Genomic DNA, 22,915 nt, shown 5'->3' on the forward strand with positions numbered 1-22,915 from the left:
AGAAGTTGTTTAAGGCCCCTTTAGGGTGCTCCAGGGTTCGTTTTGCCCCTTTGAGCCTGTTTAGAAGTTGTTTGGGGCCCCTTTAGGGTGGTCCAGGGTTCGTGTTCCCCCTTTGGGCCTGTTTAGAAGTTGTTTAAGGCCCCTTTAGGGTGGTCCAGGTTCGTTTTGCCCCTTTGAGCCTGTTTAGAAGTTGTTTAAGGCCCCTTTAGGGTGGTCCAGGGTTCGTTTTGCCCCCTTGGGCCTGTTTAGAAGTTGTTTAAGGCCCCTTTAGGGTGGTCCAGGGTTCGTTTTGCCCCTTTGAGCCTGTTTAGAAGTTGTTTAAGGCCCCTTTAGGGTGGTCCAGGGTTCGTTTTGCCCCTTTGAGCCTGTTTAGAAGTTGTTTAAGGCCCCCTTAGGGTAGTCCAGGGTTCGTTTTGCCCCTTTGAGCCTGTTTAGAAGTTGTTTAAGGCCCCTTTAGGGTGGTCCAGGGTTCGTTTTGCCCCTTTGAGCCTGTTTAGAAGTTGTTTAAGGCCCCCTTAGGGTGGTCCAGGGTTCGTTTTGCCCCTTTGAGCCTGTTTAGAAGTTGTTTAAGGCCCCTTTAGGGTGGTCCAGGGTTCGTTTTGCCCCTTTGGGCCTGTTTAGAAGTTGTTTAAGGCCCCTTTAGGGTGGTCCAGGGTTTGTTTTGCCCCTTTGACCCTGTTTAGAAGTTGTTTAAGGCCCCCTTAGGGTGGTCCAGGGTTCGTTTTGCCCCTTTGAGCCTGTTTAGAAGTTGTTTAAGGCCCCTTTAGGGTGGTCCAGGGTTCGTTTTGCCCCTTTGAGCCTGTTTAGAAGTTGTTTAAGGCCCCTTTAGGGTGGTCCAGGGTTCGTTTTGCCCCTTTGAGCCTGTTTAGAAGTTGTTTAAGGCCCCTTTATGGTGCTCCAGTGTTCGTTTTGCCCCTTTGGGCCTGTTTAGAAGTTGTTTAAGGCCCCTTTAGGGTGCTCCAGGGTTCGTTTTGCCCCTTTGAGCCTGTTTAGAAGTTGTTTAAGGCCCCTTTAGGGTGCTCCAGGGTTCGTTTTGCCCCTTTGAGCCTGTTTAGAAGTTGTTTAAGGCCCCTTTAGGGTGGTCCAGGGTTCGTTTTGCCCCTTTGGGCCTGTTTAGAAGTTGTTTAAGGCCCCTTTAGGGTGGTCCAGGGTTCGTTTTGCCCCTTTGAGCCTGTTTAGAAGTTGTTTAAGGCCCCTTTAGGGTGGTCCAGGGTTCGTTTTGCCCCTTTGGGCCTGTTTAGAAGTTGTTTAAGGCCCCCTTAGGGTGGTCCAGGGTTCATTTTGCCCCTTTGAGCCTGTTTAGAAGTTGTTTAAGGCCCCTTTAGGGTGGTCCAGGGTTCGTTTTGCCCCTTTGAGCCTGTTTAGAAGTTGTTTAAGGCCCCTTTATGGTGCTCCAGGGTTCGTTTTGCCCCTTTGGGCCTGTTTAGAAGTTGTTTAAGGCCCCTTTAGGGTGCTCCAGGGTTCGTTTTGCCCCTTTGAGCCTGTTTAGAAGTTGTTTAAGGCCCCTTTAGGGTGGTCCAGGGTTCGTTTTGCCCCTTTGAGCCTGTTTAGAAGTTGTTTAAGGCCCCTTTAGGGTGGTCCAGGGTTCGTTTTGCCCCTTTGGGCCTGTTTAGAAGTTGTTTAAGGCCCCCTTTAGGGTGGTCCAGGGTTCGTTTTGCCCCTTTGAGCCTGTTTAGAAGTTGTTTAAGGCCCCTTTAGGGTGGTCCAGGGTTCGTTTTGCCCCTTTGGGCCTGTTTAGAAGTTGTTTAAGGCCCCCTTAGGGTGGTCCAGGGTTCATTTTGCCCCTTTGAGCCTGTTTAGAAGTTGTTTAAGGCCCCTTTAGGGTGGTCCAGGGTTCGTTTTGCCCCTTTGGGCCTGTTTAGAAGTTGTTTAAGGCCCCTTTAGGGTGGTCCAGGGTTCGTTTTGCCCCTTTGGGCCTGTTTAGAAGTTGTTTAAGGCCCCTTTAGGGTGGTCCAGGGTTCATTTTGCCCCTTTGAGCCTGTTTAGAAGTTGTTTAAGGCCCCTTTAGGGTGGTCCAGGGTTCGTTTTGCCCCTTTGGGCCTATTTAGAAGTTGTTTAAGGCCCCTTTAGGGTGCTCCAGGGTTCGTTTTGCCCCTTTGAGCCTGTTTAGAAGTTGTCTAAGGCCCCTTTAGGGTGGTCCAGGGTTCGTTTTGCCCCTTTGAGCCTGTTTAGAAGTTGTTTAAGGCCCCTTTAGGGTGGTCCAGGGTTCGTTTTGCCCCTTTGGGCCTGTTTAGAAGTTGTTTAAGGCCCCTTTAGGGTGGTCCAGGGTTCGTTTTGCCCCTTTGAGCCTGTTTCGAAGTTGTTTAAGGCCCCTTTAGGGTGGTCCAGGGTTCGTTTTGCCCCTTTGAGCCTGTTTCGAAGTTGTTTAAGGCCCCCCTTAGGGTGGTCCAGGGTTCGTTTTGCCCCTTTGAGACTGTTTAGAAGTTGTTTAAGGCCCCTTTAGGGTGGTCCAGGGTTCGTTTTGCCCCTTTGGGCCTGTTTAGAAGTTGTTTAAGGCCCCTTTAGGGTGGTCCAGGGTTCGTTTTGCCCCTTTGAGCCTGTTTAGAACTTGTTTGGGGCCCCTTTAGGGTGGTCCAGGGTTCGTTTTGCCCCTTTGGGCCTGTTTAGAAGTTGTTTAAGGCCCCTTTAGGGTGGTCCAGGGTTCGTTTTGCCCCTTTGGGCCTGTTTAGAAGTTGTTTAAGGCCCCTTTAGGGTGGTCCAGGGTTCGTTTTGCCCCTTTGGGCCTGTTTAGAAGTTGTTTAAGGCCCCTTTAGGGTGGTCCAGGGTTCATTTTGCCCCTTTGGGCCTGTTTAGAAGTTGTTTAAGGCCCCTTTAGGGTGGTCCAGGGTTCGTTTTGCCCCTTTGGGCCTGTTTAGAAGTTGTTTAAGGCCCCTTTAGGGTGGTCCAGGGTTCGTTTTGCCCCTTTGAGCCTGTTTAGAAGTTGTTTAAGGCCCCTTTAGGGTGGTCCAGGGTTCGTTTTGCCCCTTTGAGCCTGTTTAGAAGTTGTTTAAGGCCCCTTTAGGGGGGTCCAGGGTTCGTTTTGCCCCTTTGGGCCTGTTTAGAAGTTGTTTAAGGCCCCTTTAGGGTGGTCCAGGGTTCGTTTTGCCCTTTTGAGCCTGTTTAGAAGTTGTTTAAGGCCCCTTTAGGGTGGTCCAGGGTTCGTTTTGCCCCTTTGAGCCTGTTTAGAAGTTGTTTAAGGCCCCTTTAGGGGGGTCCAGGGTTCGTTTTGCCCCTTTGGGCCTGTTTAGAAGTTGTTTAAGGCCCCTTTAGGGTGGTCCAGGGTTCGTTTTGCCCTTTTGAGCCTGTTTAGAAGTTGTTTAAGGCCCCATGAGGGTGGTCCAGGGTTCGTTTTGCCCCTTTGAGCCTGTTTAGAAGTTGTTTAAGGCCCCTTTAGGGTGCTCCAGGGTTCGTTTTGCCCCTTTGGGCCTGTTTACCTCAGTTTCCTCACATTTTACCTCATACTTTCCTTCCTTTCCCCATATTTTACCTCAGACCCCCCTTTCCGCTCATATTTTACCTCAGTTTCCTCATATTCTACCTCAGTTTCCTCACATTTTACCTCAGTTTCCTCACATTTTACCTCATACTTTCCTTCCTTTCCCCATATTTTACCTCAGACCCCCTTTCCGCTCATATTTTACCTCAGTTTCCTCACATTTTACCTCATACTTTGCCTCTTTTCCCCATATTTTACCTCAGTTTCCTCACATTTTACCTCATACTTTGCCTCTTTTCCCCATATTTTACCTCAGTTTCCTCACATTTTACCTCAGTTTCCTCACATTTTACCTCAGTTTCCTCACATTTTACCTCAGTTTCCTCACATTTTACCTCAGTTTCCTCACATTTTACCTCAGTTTCCTCACATTTTACCTCAGTTTCCTCACATTTTACCTCAGTTTCCTCACATTTTACCTCAGTTTCCTCACATTTTACCTCATACTTTCCTTCCTTTCCCCATATTTTACCTCAGACCCCCTTTCCGCTCATATTTTACCTCAGTTTCCTCATATTCTACCTCAGTTTCCTCACATTTTACCTCAGTTTCCTCACATTTTACCTCAGTTTCCTCACATTTTACCTCATACTTTCCTTCCTTTCACCATATTTTACCTCAGACCCCCTTTCCGCTCATATTTTACCTCAGTTTCCTCATATTCTACCTCAGTTTCCTCATATTCTACCTCAGTTTCCTCACATTTTACCTCAGTTTCCTCACATTTTACCTCAGTTTCCTCAGATTTTACCTCATACTTTCTCTCCTTTCCCCATATTTTACCTCAGACCCCCCTTTCCCTTCATATTTTACCTCAGTTTCCTCACATTTTACCTCATACTTTGCCTCTTTTCCCCATATTTTACCTGTTTCTTCACATTTTACCTCATACTTTGCCTCTTTTCCCCATATTTTACCTCAGTTTCCTCACATTTTACCTCATACTTTCTCTCCTTTCCCCATATTTTACCTCAGACCCCCCTTTCCCTTCATATTTTACCTCAGTTTCCTCACATTTTACCTCATACTTTGCCTCTTTTCCCCATATTTTACCTCAGTTTCCTCACATTTTACCTCATACTTTCTCTCCTTTCCCCATATTTTACCTCAGACCCCCCTTTCCCTTCATATTTTACCTCAGTTTCCTCACATTTTACCTCATACTTTGCCTCTTTTCCCCATATTTTACCTCAGTTTCCTCACATTTTACCTCATACTTTCTCTTCTTTCCCCATATTTTATCTCAGACCCCCTTTCCCTTCATATTTTACCTCAGTTTCCTCACATTTTACCTCATACTTTGCCTCTTTTCCCCATATTTTACCTCAGTTTCCTCACATTTTACCTCATACTTTCTCTCCTTTCCCCATATTTTACCTCAGACCCCCCTTTCTCTTCATATTTTACCTCAGTTTCCTCACATTTTACCTCATATTTTACATGTAACTCAACCCCTTCCCTCACATTTCGCCTCTTCCCCCCCCTCCCTGCCCCTCCCTCTCTTTCCGCGGAGCAGCCAATCAGAGCGCGGCTCCACATCCGGGGCTCCTCGGCGCCCCCTCCCCCTCCCCACGGCCGTTCGCACTCGGCTATGGCGGAGGTGAGTGAGTGTGTGGCCGGAGTGTCAACTCAGGGGGGGTTCTCTCCCGCCCCCCCCCCCCTTTCAAAAAAAGTCGGGGTCCCCCCTCTCCCTCATCTGGGGTGGGTCTGGGGTTTTTTGGGGGGGATTTTGGCCTCAAACAGGTGGGGCCTATTGGTGTGGTCCACGGGGTGGCTTCTGGGGGCCTTTTGGGGGGGGTCAATGTTTTCGTGTCTGTTTTTTTAATACCTTGTTTTAGGCTTTGGTTCCCAGTTGTGGTTTCGGGGAGGATAAAGCAGGCTGGGGCCCTCCAGGTGTTTTGGACTACAACTCCCACAATTCCTAGCAGCCGGCAGGCTGCTAGGAATTGTGGGAGTTGGAGTCCAAAACACCTGGAGGGCCCAGGATCATTGATGAGGTTCATAGTGTTCTCTGGATGTCAATAGACTTTAACTCCCATCATCCTCAGTCACCTTCTGGTCCAGATCCATCATTGGTGATGTTCACTGTGATCTCTGGATGTCAACAGACTTTAACTCCCATCATCCTCAGTCACCTTCTGGTCCAGATCTATCATTGATGAGGTTCATAGTGTTCTCTGGATGTCAATAGACTTTAACTCCCATCATCCTCAGTCACCTTCTGGTCCAGTTCTATCATTGGTGAGGTTCATAGTGTTCTCTGGATGTCATTGGATTTTAACTCCCATCATCCTCAGTCAACTTCAGGTTCAGATCCATCATTGGTGATGTTCACCGTGATCTCTGGATGTCAACAGACTTTAACTCCCATCATCCTCAGTCACCTTCTGGTCCAGATCCATCATCAGTGATGTTCACTGTGTTCTCTGGATGTCAACAGACTTTAACTCCCATCATCCTCGGTCACCTTCTGGTCCAGATCCATCATTGATGAGGTTCATAGTGTTCTCTGGATGTCAACAGACTTTAACTCCCATCATCCTCAGTCACCTTCTGGTCCAGATCCATCATTAGTGAGGTTCATAGTGTTCTCTGGATGTCAACAAACCTTAACTCCCATCATCCTCAGTCACCTTCTGGTCCAGATCTATCATTGATGAGGTTCATAGTGTTCTCTGGATGACAGTGGACTTTAACTCCCATCATCATCTGTCATTACCCAACGAAACCGCACCATGATGGATCTGTGTGCCAATCTTGGTCCAGATCCATCATTGGTGATGTTCATCGTGATCTCTGGATGTCAGCGGACTTTAACTCCCATCATCCTCAGTCACCTTCTGGTCCAGATCCATCATTGGTGATGTTCATCGTGATCTCTGGATGTCAGCGGACTTTAACTCCCATCATCCTCTGTCATTACCCCACCAAACCTCACCATGATGGACCTCTGTGCCAAGCTTGGTCCAGATCCATCATTGGTGATGTTCACTGTGTTCTCTGGATGCCAGTAGACCATTGGTCCAGATCTATCATTGGTGATGTTCACCGTGATCTCTGGATGCCAGTGAACCTTTGGTCCAGATCTATCATTGGTGATGTTCACCGTGTTCTCTGGATGCCAGTGAACCTTTGGTCCAGATCTATCATTGGGGATGTTCACCGTGATCTCTGGATGCCAGTAGACCATTGGTCCAGATCTATCATTGTTGATGTTCACCGTGTTCTCTGGATGCCAGTGAACCTTTGGTCCAGATCTATCATTGGTGATGTTCACCGTGTTCTCTGGATGCCAGTGAACCTTTGGTCCAGATCTATCATTGGTGATGTTCACCGTGTTCTCTGGATGCCAGTGAACCTTTGGTCCAGATCTATCATTGGTGATGTTCACCGTGTTCTCTGGATGCCAGTGGACCTTTGGTCCAGATCTATCATTGTTGATGTTCACCGTGTTCTCTGGATGCCAGTGAACCTTTGGTCCAGATCTATCATTGGTGATGTTCACCGTGTTCTCTGGATGCCAGTGAACCTTTGGTCCAGATCTATCATTGGTGATGTTCACCGTGTTCTCTGGATGCCAGTGAACCTTTGGTCCAGATCTATCATTGGTGATGTTCACCGTGTTCTCTGGATGCCAGTGAACCTTTGGTCCAGATCTATCATTGGTGATGTTCACCGTGTTCTCTGGATGCCAGTGAACCTTTGGTCCAGATCTATCATTGGTGATGTTCACCGTGTTCTCTGGATGCCAGTGGACCTTTGGTCCAGATCTATCATTGGTGAAGTTCACAGTGTTCTCTGGATGCCAGTGAACTTTGGTCCAGATCTATCATTGGGGATGTTCACCGTGTTCTCTGGATGCCAGTGGACCTTTGGTCCAGATCTATCATTGGTGATGTTCACCGTGATCTCTGGATGCCAGTGGACCTTTGGTCCAGATCTATCATTGGTGAAGTTCACAGTGTTCTCTGGATGCCAGTGAACCTTTGGTCCAGATCTATCATTGGTGAAGTTCACCGTGATCTCTGGATGCCAGTGGACCTTTGGTCCAGATCTATCATTGGTGAAGTTCACCGTGTTCTCTGGATGCCAGTGAACTTTGGTCCAGATCTATCATTGGTAATGTTCACCGTGTTCTCTGGATGCCAGTGAACCTTTGGTCCAGATCTATCATTGGTGATGTTCACCGTGATCTCTGGATGTCAACGGACTTTAACTCCCATCATCGTCTTATCATCCCACCGAACCTCAACATAATCGATCTGTGTGCCAAGCTTGGTCCAGATCCATCATTGGTGAGGTTCGCAGTGTTCTCTGGATGCCAGTGAACCTTTGGCCCAGATCTGTCATTGGTGATGTTCACCGTGATCTCTGGATGTCAACGGACTTTAACTCCCATCGTCGTCTGTCATTACCCCACCAAACTTCACCATGATGGATCTGTATGCTAAACTTGGTCCAGATCCATCATTGATGAAGTTCACTGTGTTCTCTGGATGCCAGTGGACCTTTGGTCCAGATCCATCATTGGTGACGTTCACCGTGTTCTCTGATCCATTTTTGATGGCATTCACGGGGATCTCTAGATAACGTCTCGCTTTGTTTTCCTCCTTTTTCCAAAGGCCTCAGTTGGGAGGCAAAGCCCCAGGGTCGTATCCTACCCTGCCCACAACCTATGTCCTGGGAGACCCAGCCTTCATACCACGGCAGGTAGGCGCTATAATATATTGTATAAAATAATAATATAACAATATATTAATATATTGTTAATAATAACATGATAATACTAGAATATACAATAATATAGGAATAATAATATACTTTATTTATATTCCGATCTATCTCCCTGAGGGGACGCATATAACGGTGTTGAATTAACAAGGACAGACAACATAAATATATTATAAATATACTAGCTGTGCCCGGCCACGCGTTGCTGTGGCAAAGTGGTGGTGGTATTGGTTAAAAATTGTTGTGTAATTTTTATTTGACGTTATTTGTATTTTTTTTAATTAATCTTATTGTAAGTTATCTTTTTATTTATTATATTTTATAATTTTCTTGTATTATTTTTAGTTATTTTCTGTTATTATAGTATTTTATTGTATTAATTTTTTTAGTGTTTTTTATTATTTTTTAGCGTTTTTTATTATTTTTTATTGGGTTGCTAGGAGACCAAGTTGGAGGAGCTTAGCCTTCTAACTGGCAGCAATTGGATAAAAGCAATTATTCCTCTCTCTCTCTAATTAGGACTTTATTTTTCTTTTCTTTTTGTTGTATCAACCTAGAGGCGTGGATGATGGCTTGTGTTGTCAAATTTCGAGGTTGTGGGGCCTGTAGTTTTGTTGCTTTGTAGGTCGTCGTGATGCCATCACTCTTTTATATATATAGATATATTATATTTATAGTATATAGGCTTTCCCGGTTTTTCACATCTCCGGCATCTGGAGGCTATGCTCAACTCCACCTTCCATGCCGAGGAGCTTTGCCGTCCTTATAGTCGCCTTTTATAACCTCTCCCCGCTTTTAAAGCAGTACCTATTTACCTACTCGCACTTCTGTCTTCTGCTAGGTGGGATATAAATGCTTGTAATAAATAATAAATGAATAAATAAATAAATTATGAGTATGGTCACTCAATCCCGGCAGTGGTTTCTATGGGCTCAGCTGACCACCGCTTCAACCTGGCTGAGATCCTGTCGCAGAACTACGGGGTGCGGGAAGAGACGGAAGAGGAGGAGGAAGAGGCGGAGGAGGAGCACCACCACCAGGACCACGAGCAGGGGAAAGCCAAGCCTTTCGACGAGCTAGAGAAGAGCTTCCATGCCGCCCAGGTCGGAATACTAATATTCTATTATTATACTAATAATATAATATATTGTATATGCATATTAGGCATGTCCGATCGATGAAAAAAATGTTTCAATTCTCGTTTCTAAAGTAGGGGGCGCTGGCGCTTCGATATAGAAAGTATTTCCGATTTTTTTCACCCAAAACTTTCGAATATTTCCGAAAATTCGTAATGATTCTAAATGTTTCTAAAATGGCAGACGCGCATGCGCAATCGCTACACACTGGGCTTGTATGGCAATCTTCCATGTGGACGCAGAGGACGTTAGCCCCCACCTTTGCGTCCATCGTGGAAGCTTCTGATTGGCCGGGGAGCGCTAAGCTCCCATTCAAGGTAGGTTGAAGAAACAATTTTTAAAAATATTTTTAAAAATATATTTTAAAAAAAATTATGGGGGGGAAAAAAATTAACGAAACATTAAGAGACAATTAGAGAATGGTCCAACAATGGTTCGAATTACATTGCTGGTTGTGATGTTAGACAATGTCTCGGAATGCGTATCAGAAAGCGAGAACAATCCAAAATAATTCCGATATACGATTCAAAACGATTTTTTGGACATGTCTAATACATATCATATTGATCATAATATTATAATGCAATACTACATAATAATAATACACTTATAATTGTGTATTATATATTACATGTAATATTACAAATAATATTGCAGTATAATTGTATAGTACAAACGCCTACTTGCACAAACCTGACACACCTGAGAAAGGTAAAATCAAACTCCTAATATATAATGCTTATGGTGTGCTATACTAATAATATAATATATTGTATATACATATAATATTGATCATAATATTATAATGTAATCCTATATAATAATAATACACTTTAATAATTGTATGTTATATATTACATGTAATATTACGAATAATATTGCAGTATAGTGGTATAGTACAAATGCCTACGCTCACAAAGCTGACACACCCGAGAAAAGTAAAATCAAACTCTGAATATATAATGCTTATGGTGTGCTATACTAATAATATATATTGTATATACATATAATATTGATAATAATATTATAATGTAATCCTATATAACAACAACAATAATAATACACTTATAATTGTGTATTATATATTACATGTAATATTACAAATAATATTGCAGTATAATTGTATAGTACAAACACCTACTTGCACAAACCTGACAAACCTGAGAAAGGTAAAATCAAACTCCTAATATATAATGCTTATGGTGTGCTATACTAATAATATAATATATTGTATATACATATAATATTGATAATAATATTATAATGTAACACTATATAACAATAATAATATTGATAATAATAGTATAATGTAATCCTATATAACAATAATAATAATAATAATACACTTTAATAATTGTATATTATATATTACATGTAATATTACAAATAATATTGCAGTATAGGGGTATAGTACAAATGCCTACGCTCACAAACCTGACACACCTGAGAAAGGTAAAATCAAACTCCTAATATATAATGCTTATGGTGTGCTATACTAATAATATATATTGTATATACATATAATACTGATCATAATATTATAATGTAATACTATATAACAATAATAATAATAATAATAATAATAATAGACTGTTATAATTGTATGTTATATATTATACTAGCTGTGCCCAACCACGCGTTGCTGTGGCCAAGTGGTGGTGGTATTGGTTAAAAATTGTTGTGTAATTTTTATTTGACGTTATTTGCAATTTTTTATTAATTTTATTGTAAGATATTTTTATTTATTATATTTTATTATTTTCTTGTATTATTTTTAGTTATTTTCTGTTATTATAGTATTTTATTGTATTAATTTTTAGTTTTTTATTATTTTTTATTGGGTTGCTAGCAGACCAAGTTGGAGGAGCTTAGCCTTCTAACTGGCAGCAATTGGATAAAAGCAATTATTCCTCTCCCTGTAATTAGGACTTTATTTTTCTTTTCTTTTTGTTGTATCAACTTAGAGGCGTGGATGATGGGTTGTGTTGTCAAATTTCGAGGTTGGGGGGCCTGTAGTTTTGTTGTTTTGTGTGTCGCCGTGATGCCATCACTCTTTTATATATATAGATGTAATATTACAAATAATATTGCAGTATAGGGGTATAGTAAAAACTACTCGCACAAACCTGACACACCTGAGAAAGGTAAAACCAAACTCCTAATATATAATGCTTATGGTGTGCTATACTAATAATATAATACATTGTATGTAAAAAAATTATAATATATTTCGGGGTGAGAAGGGCGAGATATAAATGTCGCTAATAAATAATAAATAAATAATAAAATCCACATTTTCCGAGACTCGGGTCACTTCCAAGCTATTGCTTGGCGAGCCTCTCTCTTCCGAATCTAGGATTCTCTGCTTCTTTTTTATATATATATAATTTTTTATTAGATTTTCAACTAAAAGGCTTACAGTGAAAGTGTGAGAACAATGATTTCCAAGGAAAGAGGTGAAGGGAAGGGAATAGATTACAAGAAAAAAGAAAAATAAAGAGAAAAGAAATATATATATATATAAAAAATAAAATAAAAAATAGAGACTTCCATCTCATACACAGTTACTTTATAGAGTTTGTTTTTCTTCTTTTTAGTCATTTTTACTTCTTCTCTCTACTAGGTGACTTCTTTTCCTTAGCTTTGTATCTACAAACCTTCTATATAGATTAGATTAGTACCTTCATTTGTATTTCAGTCAAATAGTTTTTTACCGGATCCCAATTTGTTTGCTTTCTTGGAATTCCATAGTTATTTTTTAGTAAGTATGTCAATTTGTCCATATTCATTATTTCCAAAACTTTTGCTAGCCAACAACTTAACTCGGGAATTTCCTTCTTTTTCCAATATTTAGCATATAATATTCTTGCCGCCGTGGTGAGATAGTTAAGAAGAATCTCTTTATTTTTATCATTTTGCATATTAAGCAGCCCCAAGAGAAAATATTTTGGATCTAGTTTAATTTTAATCTGCAACATCTTTTGTATTGCCTGGTGGATCTCCCTCCAATAATTTTTAGCTTTTTGCAAGTCCACCAGCAGTGGTAAAAGGTTCCTACTTGGTCATCATAGGATTCTCTGCTTCTGATGTAGCATTTGCTCTCTCTTTTTTTCAGAACGCGGAAATGCCCTTTGAGGAATTGCTGGCGCTCTATGGCTACGAGGCCTCCGACCCCATCTCTTCGGAGCAGGAGAGCGAGAGCAACGATGCTGCCCCGAACCTCCCGGACATGACCTTGGACAAGGTACACGATCAGGCGTAAAAAATTGATAGCAATAAACCACACCACGGATTTGTGTAAACGTCTACAACGGTCACTAGGTGGCGTTCGAGAAACTTTTAGCATGACCCCAACGCCGAGCGAAGGGGACCTTATGGGTGTAATTTTTTATAATTATGAGCTTTTATTATGTACTAGCTTGGGGACCCGGCGGTGCCCGGGTCATTTGAGAAAGGCATTGTTTGCCCATGTTCCAAGTTTAGTCTCGATCCAGTGTTAGCAGGGTTCAGTTGGTATGGGGAACTACAACTCCCATATGCAAGTCCCATCGTCCATGGTCCATCCTCCTCCAAACACTGCCAGGATGTAAAGTAGGTCATGGGGACTCTATGTGTCAAGTTTGGTCTTGATCAGACATTGGTGGTGGTCGCAGTGGTCTCGGGAAGTGAGGGAAGATACTGCAAGTCCCATCATCCATGGTCCAAACTCTTCCAAAACATTCCTGGATGTAGGGTGGGTCATGAGGGCTCTGGCTGGCAAGTTTGGTCTTTATTATAGGCCCGGGCTGTGGCGCAGGCTGGAGAGCAAGCCAGCTGCAACCAGCTGCAATGAATCACTCTGACCAGGAGGTCATGAGTTCGAGGCCCGCTCGGAGCCTGTGTTTGTCTTGTCTTTGTTCTATGCTAAAAGGCATTGAATGTTTGCCTATATGTGTAATGTGATCCACCCCGAGTCCTCTTCGGGGTGAGAAGGGCAGAATATAAATGCTGTAAATAAATAAATAAATAAATATTAGTCATTGGTGGGAGTCGCAGTGCTCTCAGAAAGTGAGTGAAGGTATTGCAGTTCCCTGTCAGGGGATGATGGGTAGCAGAGGGTAATCCAAAAATTCACCATTCTCCAGACTGTCTCCCCGTGTGGAAAAACAGCACTGGACAAACACACTCCAGCAGACGAGGGTTCGGTTGGAAATCCAACGGCAATATATCTTTATTTACATGACTATATACAAACAGAGCAAATCAGTCCTTCTCTCCATGAGTGCTCTTGCCGAAGCGACTCATGCACACACAGACACAGCTCTTCACTGCTCAGGAAACTCCTCTGCATTCCACAGGAACAAGAAGGAAAGTCCCGGTCAAAACAAACTTGACCCCATTGGTCCTGTGATACGTCAATCATAGCAGACTCTTATTAACTCCATAACTGCTGAAATGCCTTGTCGAAAAACTAACACATAAGGCATTTCTAATAACCCAGATTGATTTTAACATTTCACAATACACAATACCCTGACATTCCCATTGTCCAAGGTCCATCGTCCCCCAAACCTCACCAGGGTATTGAGTGGGCCATGGGGGCTCTGTGTGACAGGTTTGGTCTTGATCAGTCATTTGATGCAGTTGATGGTCTCAGGAAGTGAGTGAAGGTACTGCAAATCCCATCATCCATGGTCCATCCTCTCTGAACTGCAAGTCCCATTATCCTTGGTATGTCCTCCTTCAAACTGCAACAGGACGTAAAATAGGTGATGTGCCAAGTTTGCTCCTGATCCGTTATTAGTTAGAGTACTAGAGACAAAGTGCTTGAAAGTACTGCAAATCCCATCATTCTTGGTCTATCCTCCCCCGAACTGCTGCAGCGTGTATAGTGTATCAATTGGGATATGTGTGCCAAGTTTGGTTCAGTTCATTCATTTGTGGCAGTTGCTGTGGTCTCAAGAAGTGAGGGAAGGTACTGCAGATCCCATCATCCATGGTCCATCCTCTCCCAAACTGCTGCAGCGTGTATAGTGTATCAATTGGGATATGTGTGCCGAGTTTGGTTCAGTTCTTTCATTTGTGGCAGTTGCTGTGGTCTCAAGAAGTGAGTGAAGGTACTGCAAATCCCATCATCCATGGTCCATCCTCTCCCAATCTGCCCCAGCACGTAAAGGGGTTCACGGGGGTTCTGTGTGGCGAGTTTGGTCCAGTTCCGTCACTGGTGGGCATCGCAGTGGTCTGTGAGAGTAGAAGCGATTGAAAGTACTGCAAATCCCATCATCCATGGTCCATCCTCTCCCAATCTGCCCCAGGACGTAAAGGGGTTCATGGGGGTTCTGTGTGGCGAGTTTGGTCCAGTTCCGTCACTGGTGGGCATCGCAGTGGTCTGTGAGAGTAGAAGCGATTGAAAGTACTGCAAATCCCATCATCCATGGTCCATCCTCTCCCAATCTGCCCCAGGACGTAAATGGGTTCATGGGGGTTCTGTGTGGCGAGTTTGGTCCAGTTCCGTCACTGGTGGGCATCGCAGTGGTCTGTGAGAGTAGAAGCGATAGAAAGTACTGCAAATCCCATCGTCCTTGGACCCATCATCCCCCCAAACGGCATCAGGACGTAAAATATGTTTCGATTTTCCTTCCAGGAGCAAATCGCGAAGGACCTTCTCTCCGGCGAAGAGGAAGAGGAGACGCAGTCGTCGGCCGACGATCTCACGCCCTCGGTGACGTCCCACGACGCCTCGGACCTTTTCCGCAACCGAACCAGCTGTAAGATTTATCGAATGTTTTCTTGATTCTGCTCTAGTTTGTAGTGCAGTTTTCTTGTACTGATTCTGCTCTAGTTTGTAGTGTGGTTTTCTTGTACTGATTCTTTCGAATGTGGCTCGTGGTTTACCACTTAGAATAAAAAGGCGGGAAGAATCAAGTCTTGTTTTTATATCTCTCTCTCTCAAAGCGGGCTTCCTCGCCGACGAAGACAAGGGCCACTGCTCTTCCCCGTCCGCGACTTTCTCGGCGGAGGACTCCGAAGAAGACTCCATCCCCAGAAATGACTGCAAGAAGGTAAATCTATTATTATTATTATTATTATTATTATTATTATTATTATTATTACCAACTTTAGGAGTTTAGCAACCTAGGATAACATGAGCTCATCTGAGAGAGCAGCTGGCTTAGAGATACCAGTGGGGAGAGAATCAGGTGCAGGAATCGCGCAGAAGAAGGCAGCTCAAGGTCAAAGAAATACTCTTGTTTTACTATGTTACTGTTACTATGTTTTGTTTCACTATAATAATAGTGAAATAGTTGATGCAGTCTCCCAAAAAAAATATAAAATAGGTGCATTCTCCATGTTTTGTTTCAATTTTACAGGAGATTATGGTTGGGCCTCAGTACCAGGCAGCCGTTCCCCTCCTCAATTTACACCAACACGGTGAAAAAGGTAGGAGGACTTCCTTTCCTTTGCCATGGCCTGTTGCCTCGCCAGGTTGGGATTTCACCCCACGGTCTTTTCTCTAGCAGTCTACGAAAACGAAGACCAGCTGCTTTGGGACCCAAACATCCTCCCGGAGCAAGACGTCGAGGAGTTCCTCTTCCGGGCCATCAAGAGGCGGTGGGACGGGGTCTCCAACGCCAACCTTGTGGAAGGAGAGGCCGTGAAGGACAATGAGCAGGTGAGCTATGGCTTCAGTGGACAGTGTTTTGTTGTGCCAGCTGTCAGCTCTAGTTTGTAGTGCAGTTTTCTTGTACTTATTCTGCTCTAGTTTGTAGTGCGGATTTCTTGTACTGATTCTGCTCTAGTTTGTAGTGCGGTTTTCTTGTACTGATTCTGCTCTAGTTTGTAGTGCGGTTTTCTTGTACCGATTCTGCTCTAGTTTGTAGTGCGGTTTTCTTGTACCGATTCTGCTCTAGTTTGTAGTGCGGTTTTCTTGTACCGATTCTGCTCTAGTTTGTAGTGCGGTTTTCTTGTACCGATTCTGCTCTAGTTTGTAGTGCGGTTTTCTTGTACCGATTCTGCTCTAGTTTGTAGTGCGGTTTTCTTGTACCGATTCTGCTCTAGTTTGTAGTGCGGTTTTCTTGTACCGATTCTGCTCTAGTTTGTAGTGCGGTTTTCTTGTACCGATTCTGCTCTAGTTTGTAGTGCGGTTTTCTTGTACCGATTCTGCTCTAGTTTGTAGTGTGGTTTTCTTGTACTGATTCTGCTCTAGATTGTAGTGTGGTTTTCTTGTACCGATTCTGCTCTAGTTTGTAGTGCGGTTTTCTTGTACTTATTCTGCTCTAGTTTGTAGTGCGGTTTTCTTGTACTGATTCTGCTCTAGTTTGTAGTGCGGTTTTCTTGTACTGATTCTGCTCTAGTTTGTAGTGCAGTTTTCTTGTACTGATTCTGCTCTAGTTTGTAGTGCAGTTTTCTTGTACTGATTCTGCTCTAGTTTGTAGTGTGGTTTTCTTGTACTGATTCTGCTCTAGTTTGTAGTGCAGTTTTCTTGTACCGATTCTGCTCTAGTTTGTAGTGCGGTTTTCTTGTACTGATTCTGCTCTAGTTTGTAGTGCGGTTTTCTTGTACTGATTCTGCTCTAGTTTGTAGTGCGGTTTTCTTGTACTGATTCTGCTCTAGTTTGTAGTGCGGTTTTCTTGTACTGATTCTTTGGCTGCTGTGTTTTGAGGAGTTTGATTTTTGACTTCAATCAAAGCAGGTTCTTCACTTTGCTTTACATATTTTTCTTCTTTGACTGTTTGTTTTACTTGTTTTGCTTTACTGTTTTATTATTATTATTATTACTATTATTATTATTTTGATTACCTGGGCCTGGCCCTACGTGAGCCGCCCTGAGTCCCTTCGTGGAGATGGAGGCGGGATACAAAAATAAAGTTATTATTTTTATTATTACTTGTCGGGCTCGTCCCCATGTGAGCCTCCCCAAGTCCCTTCGTGTAGGCGGAGGCAGGATACAAAAATAAAGTTGTTATTATTATTATTATTATTATTATTATTATTATTATTATTATCCAGCATATATATCTCGTTTGCTGTGTCATACTGTCTTCTCCTTATCAGCTTTTCCTTCAATTTTGTCAAGGAACTTTCCATGCAGTGTTTTGTTGTGCCAGCTGTCAGCTCTAGTTTGTAGTGCAGTTTTCTTGTACTGATTCTGCTCTAGTTTGTAGTGCGGTTTTCTTGTACTGATTCTTTGTCTGCTGTGTTTTGAGGAGTTGTTGTTATTATTATTATTATTATTACCATCGTTTCCTCCATAGGCCTTGTACGAATTGGTGAAATGCAACTTCAATGCCGAAGAAGCGCTCCGGAGGCTCCGGTTCAACGTGAAGGTCATTCGAGGTGAGCGAGAGAGCGCGCCCTTGTTCCGGTTGGCCAGAACTTTCCATCTTCTAACCTTTGTCCCCCTTGACTGCCCCTTGTGTGACATAACGTATTTAACTATCTCTATAACCACGTTTCCGCCATGCCTTTCGTGCAGACGAGCTGTGCGCCTGGAGCGACGAGGAGTGCAGGAACTTTGAGCACGGCTTCCGGGTCCACGGCAAAAACTTCCACCTGATCCAGGCCAACAAGGTCAGACACGAATCTTCCCTTTGCTTTTTGTGTCTCTCTCTTTTCCCTCATTATTATTATTATTATTATTTATCATGTCAGAAGCAAATTGAGAATGCAGCTATAATGTATAAAAAACTACCAATAAAGTTAAAAACTTGGCATGATAAACAAATGTCATTTGAGCAGTCTCGCGTCCGCCACTGATTGATATTCCAGGTTTTAGCCTGCCACTTTTGGACTCTCGTTTGCTCGCACTCCAATGACCTCTCAGTCAGTAGTGATTTATTGCAGCTTACTATTAACCAGTGGCGCCACAGCCCGGCCTGTTCCGGCTTTTGTCAACCGAAGAATGACAACCCACAGAAGCCATTGTGTTGTCTTTTTCCCCGGCAGGTCCGCACCCGGTCGGTGGGCGAGTGTGTGGAATACTATTACATGTGGAAGAAGTCGGAGCGCTACGACTACTTCACCCAGCAGACGCGGTTCGGGAAGAAAAAGTACGTCCCTCGCCTTGGAACTATTCGCAATCAATTTTCGACCTCCAAATACATGACAGTGACCCCAACAAGAAACCCGGAGCCCTAATTGTCGACACCCAAACGATTTGGTTCTTTTTTTTCGTTTCTAGGGATTTCGCGGATAATTTTTTAGAGGGCGGCGAAGGGGAGAACGCCAGCCGCTCCCGTGGCTCGCCGACCATCGCATCAGCAACGGGTTGCCTCAACCCACGCTTCAACCCGGAACACCTGGCGATGGAAGGCACAGGTAACAAGGCCAAGCTTATTATTTTTATTGTATGACACAGCAAACAAGCAGTACTGATTCTGCTCTAGTTTGTAGTGCGGTTTTCTTGTACTGATTCTGCTCTAGTTTGTAGTGCGGTTTTCTTGTACTGATTCTGCTCTAGTTTGTAGTGCGGCTTTCTTGTACTGATTGTGCTCTAGTTTGTAGTGCGATTTTCTTGTACTGATTCTGCTCTAGTTTGTAGTGCGGCTTTCTTGTACTGATTCTGCTCTAGTTTGTAGTGCGGCTTTCTTGTACTGATTCTGCTCTACTTTGTAGTGCGGTTTTCTTGTACTGGTTATTTGTCTGCTGTGCTTTGAGGAGTTTCTGATTTTTGACTTCAATCAAAGCAGGTTCTTCACTTTGCTTGACATATTCTGCCAGGGCATGTTCTTCTTTGACTTTATTATTATTATTATTATTATTATTATTATTATGACACAGCAAACAAGATAGGTATGCTGGATTTCGTATCACAAAATCACAAGTCGAACACTTCCCAAGTGTCTAGGACTGTGTGATGTTATTATTATTATTATTATATCTGAAACTTGCTCTTTCTCGATCTTTTCTCGTTTAGTGAGACTACGCCACAGCAACACGTGGCCGGGTACAGCTAGTATATAGTAATACTATATCGATCCCATGTGTGTTTTTTCCCCTCTGTCTGCTTCACGACCGCCCTTTTCTTCCGCAGAGCCCTTGAGCATGGAGAGCGCCAGCGAGTCGGGCCACGGCTACGAGTGCAGCACTCCTTCCGAAACAAACTGTTCCTTCGACCCTCCCGAAGAGGGGCCCCCGCCCGGCCGAACCTCCCCTTCTCCGCCCCCCGGCGGCTTCTACCCAGCGTCCAAGCAGGAGCCGCTACGGTGCTCGGGGGAAGCCATGGCCGTGGGCTTCCCCCTCCCTCGGGATGTGGCCGAGCGGCTGCCTTTACTCTCCGGCCACGCGGGACTGGGCGGGGACCCCGAGACGTCGCTGCCCCCCGCACAAGTGTCCTTATCCGTCCCCAGCTTCGGCCTCCTCGGCCTCGGGGAGGTCAACAGCTTCTTGGCCGCTCCGTCGACTTGTCCGACCCCGACGACGGCCCACGTGGACTCTGTGTCTCAGTGACGACGCTGCGGTTTTGTAGCTTGGACCGAATCTTAGAGTCGGGGTGGGGGGGCTGACCCTCTAACCCCGGGACCGGAATCGGGACCTCTTTTTCCAGACCGCCACCCTGCTTCGAGATCGCCCTTCAGCGAAACCAAACACCCCTCCTCGGGTCGTCTCTCTCGCTCGGCCTCGGTCATGGAAAGCCGGCGGCGGGGGGACCGTGGCCCCCGTGGGGTCGGTGCAGAGGAAGGACGGGCAGAACCTTCCCCACCCTGCTGCAGTGAGGTCCGGAAGGGAGTTCGGGGCCGAGCGGAGGGAAAGCGAACCTCAAGAAGCGAGACATACACAGCCATAACGTCATGACGTGCACCGTCGTAATGCTCGCCAATTATCACCAGCCTCCGGCGCTTGGGTATCATAAGGGATATAACAGAGAGATTTGTCACAAGCACTTTGGAGGAACTTTGGAGTAACTTTGAAGGGCAGAAAAGTGTCGGCTGCCGGGCATTTTGGACTCCGACTTCCAGAATTCCTGGCCGATGACGAGCTCGCATTTCTGGGAGTCGGAGACCCAAAGAAGTTGGCCGTCAACAGTACGCGGGTTGCGACCTCGGTTTCCAGTTGCGGCGGCCGTCAGTGGTACCTCTTGTATCGTTTTATTTAAATTTGGGAGTTGAATTCTTGCCCTGTGTTTACTCGAACTGAGTTGCTTTTGGTCCCTATCCCCGCCCATCATCCCCATTCTGCTGTCCTTTTGAAACAGTGGCTCCCAGTCTTTGTTTTTGACCAGGAACCAGTCTCCAACATTAGTACCAATCGGTTTTGGGTCAACTTTAGATAGTTACGATCCGGGAGAAGCCATGAAACGGGTTGCTGTGAGTTTTCCGGGCTGTCTGGCCATGTCCCAGAAGCTTGACATTTCGCCCACAGGCATCCTCTTCCATGACTGGAACTAGTGGGTGGCTGTGAGTTTTCCGGGCTGTCTGGCCAATGTATCCGGAAGCATTCCCTCCTGACGTTTCGCCCACATCTATGGCAGGCCTCCTCAGAGGTTGTGAGGTCTGTTGGAAACCAGGCACACGGGGTCTATAGTCCAGGGCACTAAAATCAGGACAGTAAATAAAGACAAATTAGAAACATTGGGTGTGATCAAAAACAAAGATGGAAGGACCTAACTGAAGCTGATGAGATCAAGAAAAGGTGGTGAGAATATACAGAAGATCTGTATAGGAATGATAATAATATCGAGGATCACTTTGACGGTGTGGAATTAGAACTAAACATCGTGAGGAGAGAGGTTGAATAAGCCTTAAGAAGTATTACTAATAACAAGGCAGCAGGAGACAATGGGATCCCAGCTGAATTGTTTAAAATCTTGATCTGTGTAGGAAGGATAATATCGAGGATCGTTTTGACAGTGTGGAGAGAGAATTAGAAGCAGAAATCCCAATCAGTGAGGTTAAATGGGCCTTAAAAAGCATTGCTAATAACAAGGCAGTAGGAGATGACAAGATCCCAGTTGAATTTTTTAAAATCTTGATCTGTGTAGAAAGGATAATATCCAGTATAGTTTTGACAGTGTGGGGAGTGAATTAGAACTAGACATCCCAAAGAGTGAAGTTAAATGGGCCTTAAGAAGCATTGCTAATAACAAGGTAGTAGGAGACAATGGGATCCCAGCTGAATTGTTTAAAATCATGATCTGTGTAGGAAGGATAATATCGAGGAATTGCTTTGACAGTGTGGAGAGTGAATTAGAATTAGAAATCCCGAAGAGTGAGGTTAAATGGGCCTTAAGAAGCTTTGCTAATAACGTGGTAGCAGGAGGCGACGGGATCCCAGCTGAATTGTTTAAAATCTTGATCTGTGTAGGAAGGATAATATCGAGGAATTGCTTTGACAGTGTGGAGAGTGAATTAGAATTAGAAATCCCGAAGAGTGAGGTTAAATGGGCCTTAAGAAGCTTTGCTAATAACGTGGTAGCAGGAGGCGACGGGATCCCAGCTGAATTGTTTAAAATCTTGATCTGTGTAGGAAGGATAATATCGAGGACAGCTTTGACAGTGTGGAGAGTGAATTAGAACCACACATCCCGAAGAGTGAGGTTAAATGGGCCTTAAGAAGCATTGCTAATAACAAGGCAGCAGGAGACAACGGGATCCCAGCTGAATTGTTTAAAATCTTGATCTGTGTAGGAAGGATAGTTTTGACAGTGTGGGGAGTGAATCAGAACCAGACATCCTGAAGAATGAGGTTAAATTGGCCTTAAGAAGCATTGCTAATAACAAGGCAGCAGGAGAAAATGGGATCCCAGTTGGATTGTTTAAAATCTTGAAAAATGATGCTGTCAAGGTGATGCATGATACATACCATGCTTCTGGAACGTGACCAGGCAGCCCGAAAAATGCACAGCGACTTCGACAACACAATATTTTATTTGTTACCTTTCTCCTATTGGCTCAAGTCGGGGTGCAACAACGTTCTTGTGCGCCGAACCATTCTAGCACACTCTGCTCCAGATATATCCATTCATAACTCTCAGGGGTTAGAAACTATAAATCAATTTAAGATTTCCTAATGTCCTTTCCTGCAGGAAGGGGTCCTGGGGGGGAGGATTTCCTATGTCTGGCCCCGCCCCACCAAATAATAATGTGGGCATACCACATTTTCGGAAACGTGACCGGAAGAGTATACTTGGGATTCGTTTTTCTGCTTTCCCGTCGTCTGCCTCTAGGGGGCAGCACTCACTTCCCTTGTCTCCCCCTCTTGGCAGGGAGGAGGAACTGCAGCGTCTCTATTTCTGTAAATCTCTTTCTGAAACGGACTCGAATCCGCCCCGTCGTCGGTTATTTTTTATTATGTCTATTTATACATATATATATATATATATATATATATATATATATATATATCCTTCGAGTTTGTTTACAGGTTGCAAGGAGGTGGATACAATGGTCGGGTTGTGTGGGGAAGGCGGGCGGGGCTACCGGTAAGAAAGAGCAAAGAGCCCGTATTATATTTTCCTTAGCGGAAGGAGGTGGGATTTTTGTCCTCGTTTTTCCCCGTTGTGACAAGCAGGGAAGGCCTCCACTGTGATGAATATCCTTCAATTATTTATTAAAAAGAATATGTTTTGGGAGAGGGAAAAATCCCTGCATCCAAA

The 22,915-nt window shown here is 44.2% G+C and overlaps 1 protein-coding gene across 2 annotated transcripts; it reads left to right on the forward strand.

The window, feature by feature from the left end:
- The first annotated feature begins 4,996 nt into the window (after positions 1-4,996).
- Positions 4,997-22,915, forward strand: mier2 (MIER family member 2). Of its 2 annotated transcripts, none has more exons than XM_062959568.1 (13): positions 4,997-5,075; positions 8,098-8,185; positions 9,125-9,309; positions 12,458-12,586; positions 14,966-15,089; positions 15,277-15,383; positions 15,693-15,762; positions 15,840-15,994; positions 17,577-17,658; positions 17,798-17,892; positions 18,268-18,371; positions 18,503-18,639; positions 19,355-22,915. In XM_062959568.1, the coding sequence occupies exons 1-13, from the start codon at positions 5,067-5,069 to the stop codon at positions 19,768-19,770; spliced, it is 1,701 nt and encodes a 566-aa protein (XP_062815638.1). In that variant the 5' UTR covers positions 4,997-5,066; the 3' UTR covers positions 19,771-22,915. The 2 variants fall into 2 exon arrangements, with proteins under 2 accessions (XP_062815638.1, XP_062815639.1); XM_062959569.1 differs by having other exon boundaries at positions 15,843-15,994.

This window comes from Anolis carolinensis, unplaced genomic scaffold (assembly GCF_035594765.1).
Source record: "Anolis carolinensis isolate JA03-04 unplaced genomic scaffold, rAnoCar3.1.pri scaffold_7, whole genome shotgun sequence".
NCBI classification, from domain to species: domain Eukaryota; kingdom Metazoa; phylum Chordata; class Lepidosauria; order Squamata; family Dactyloidae; genus Anolis; species Anolis carolinensis.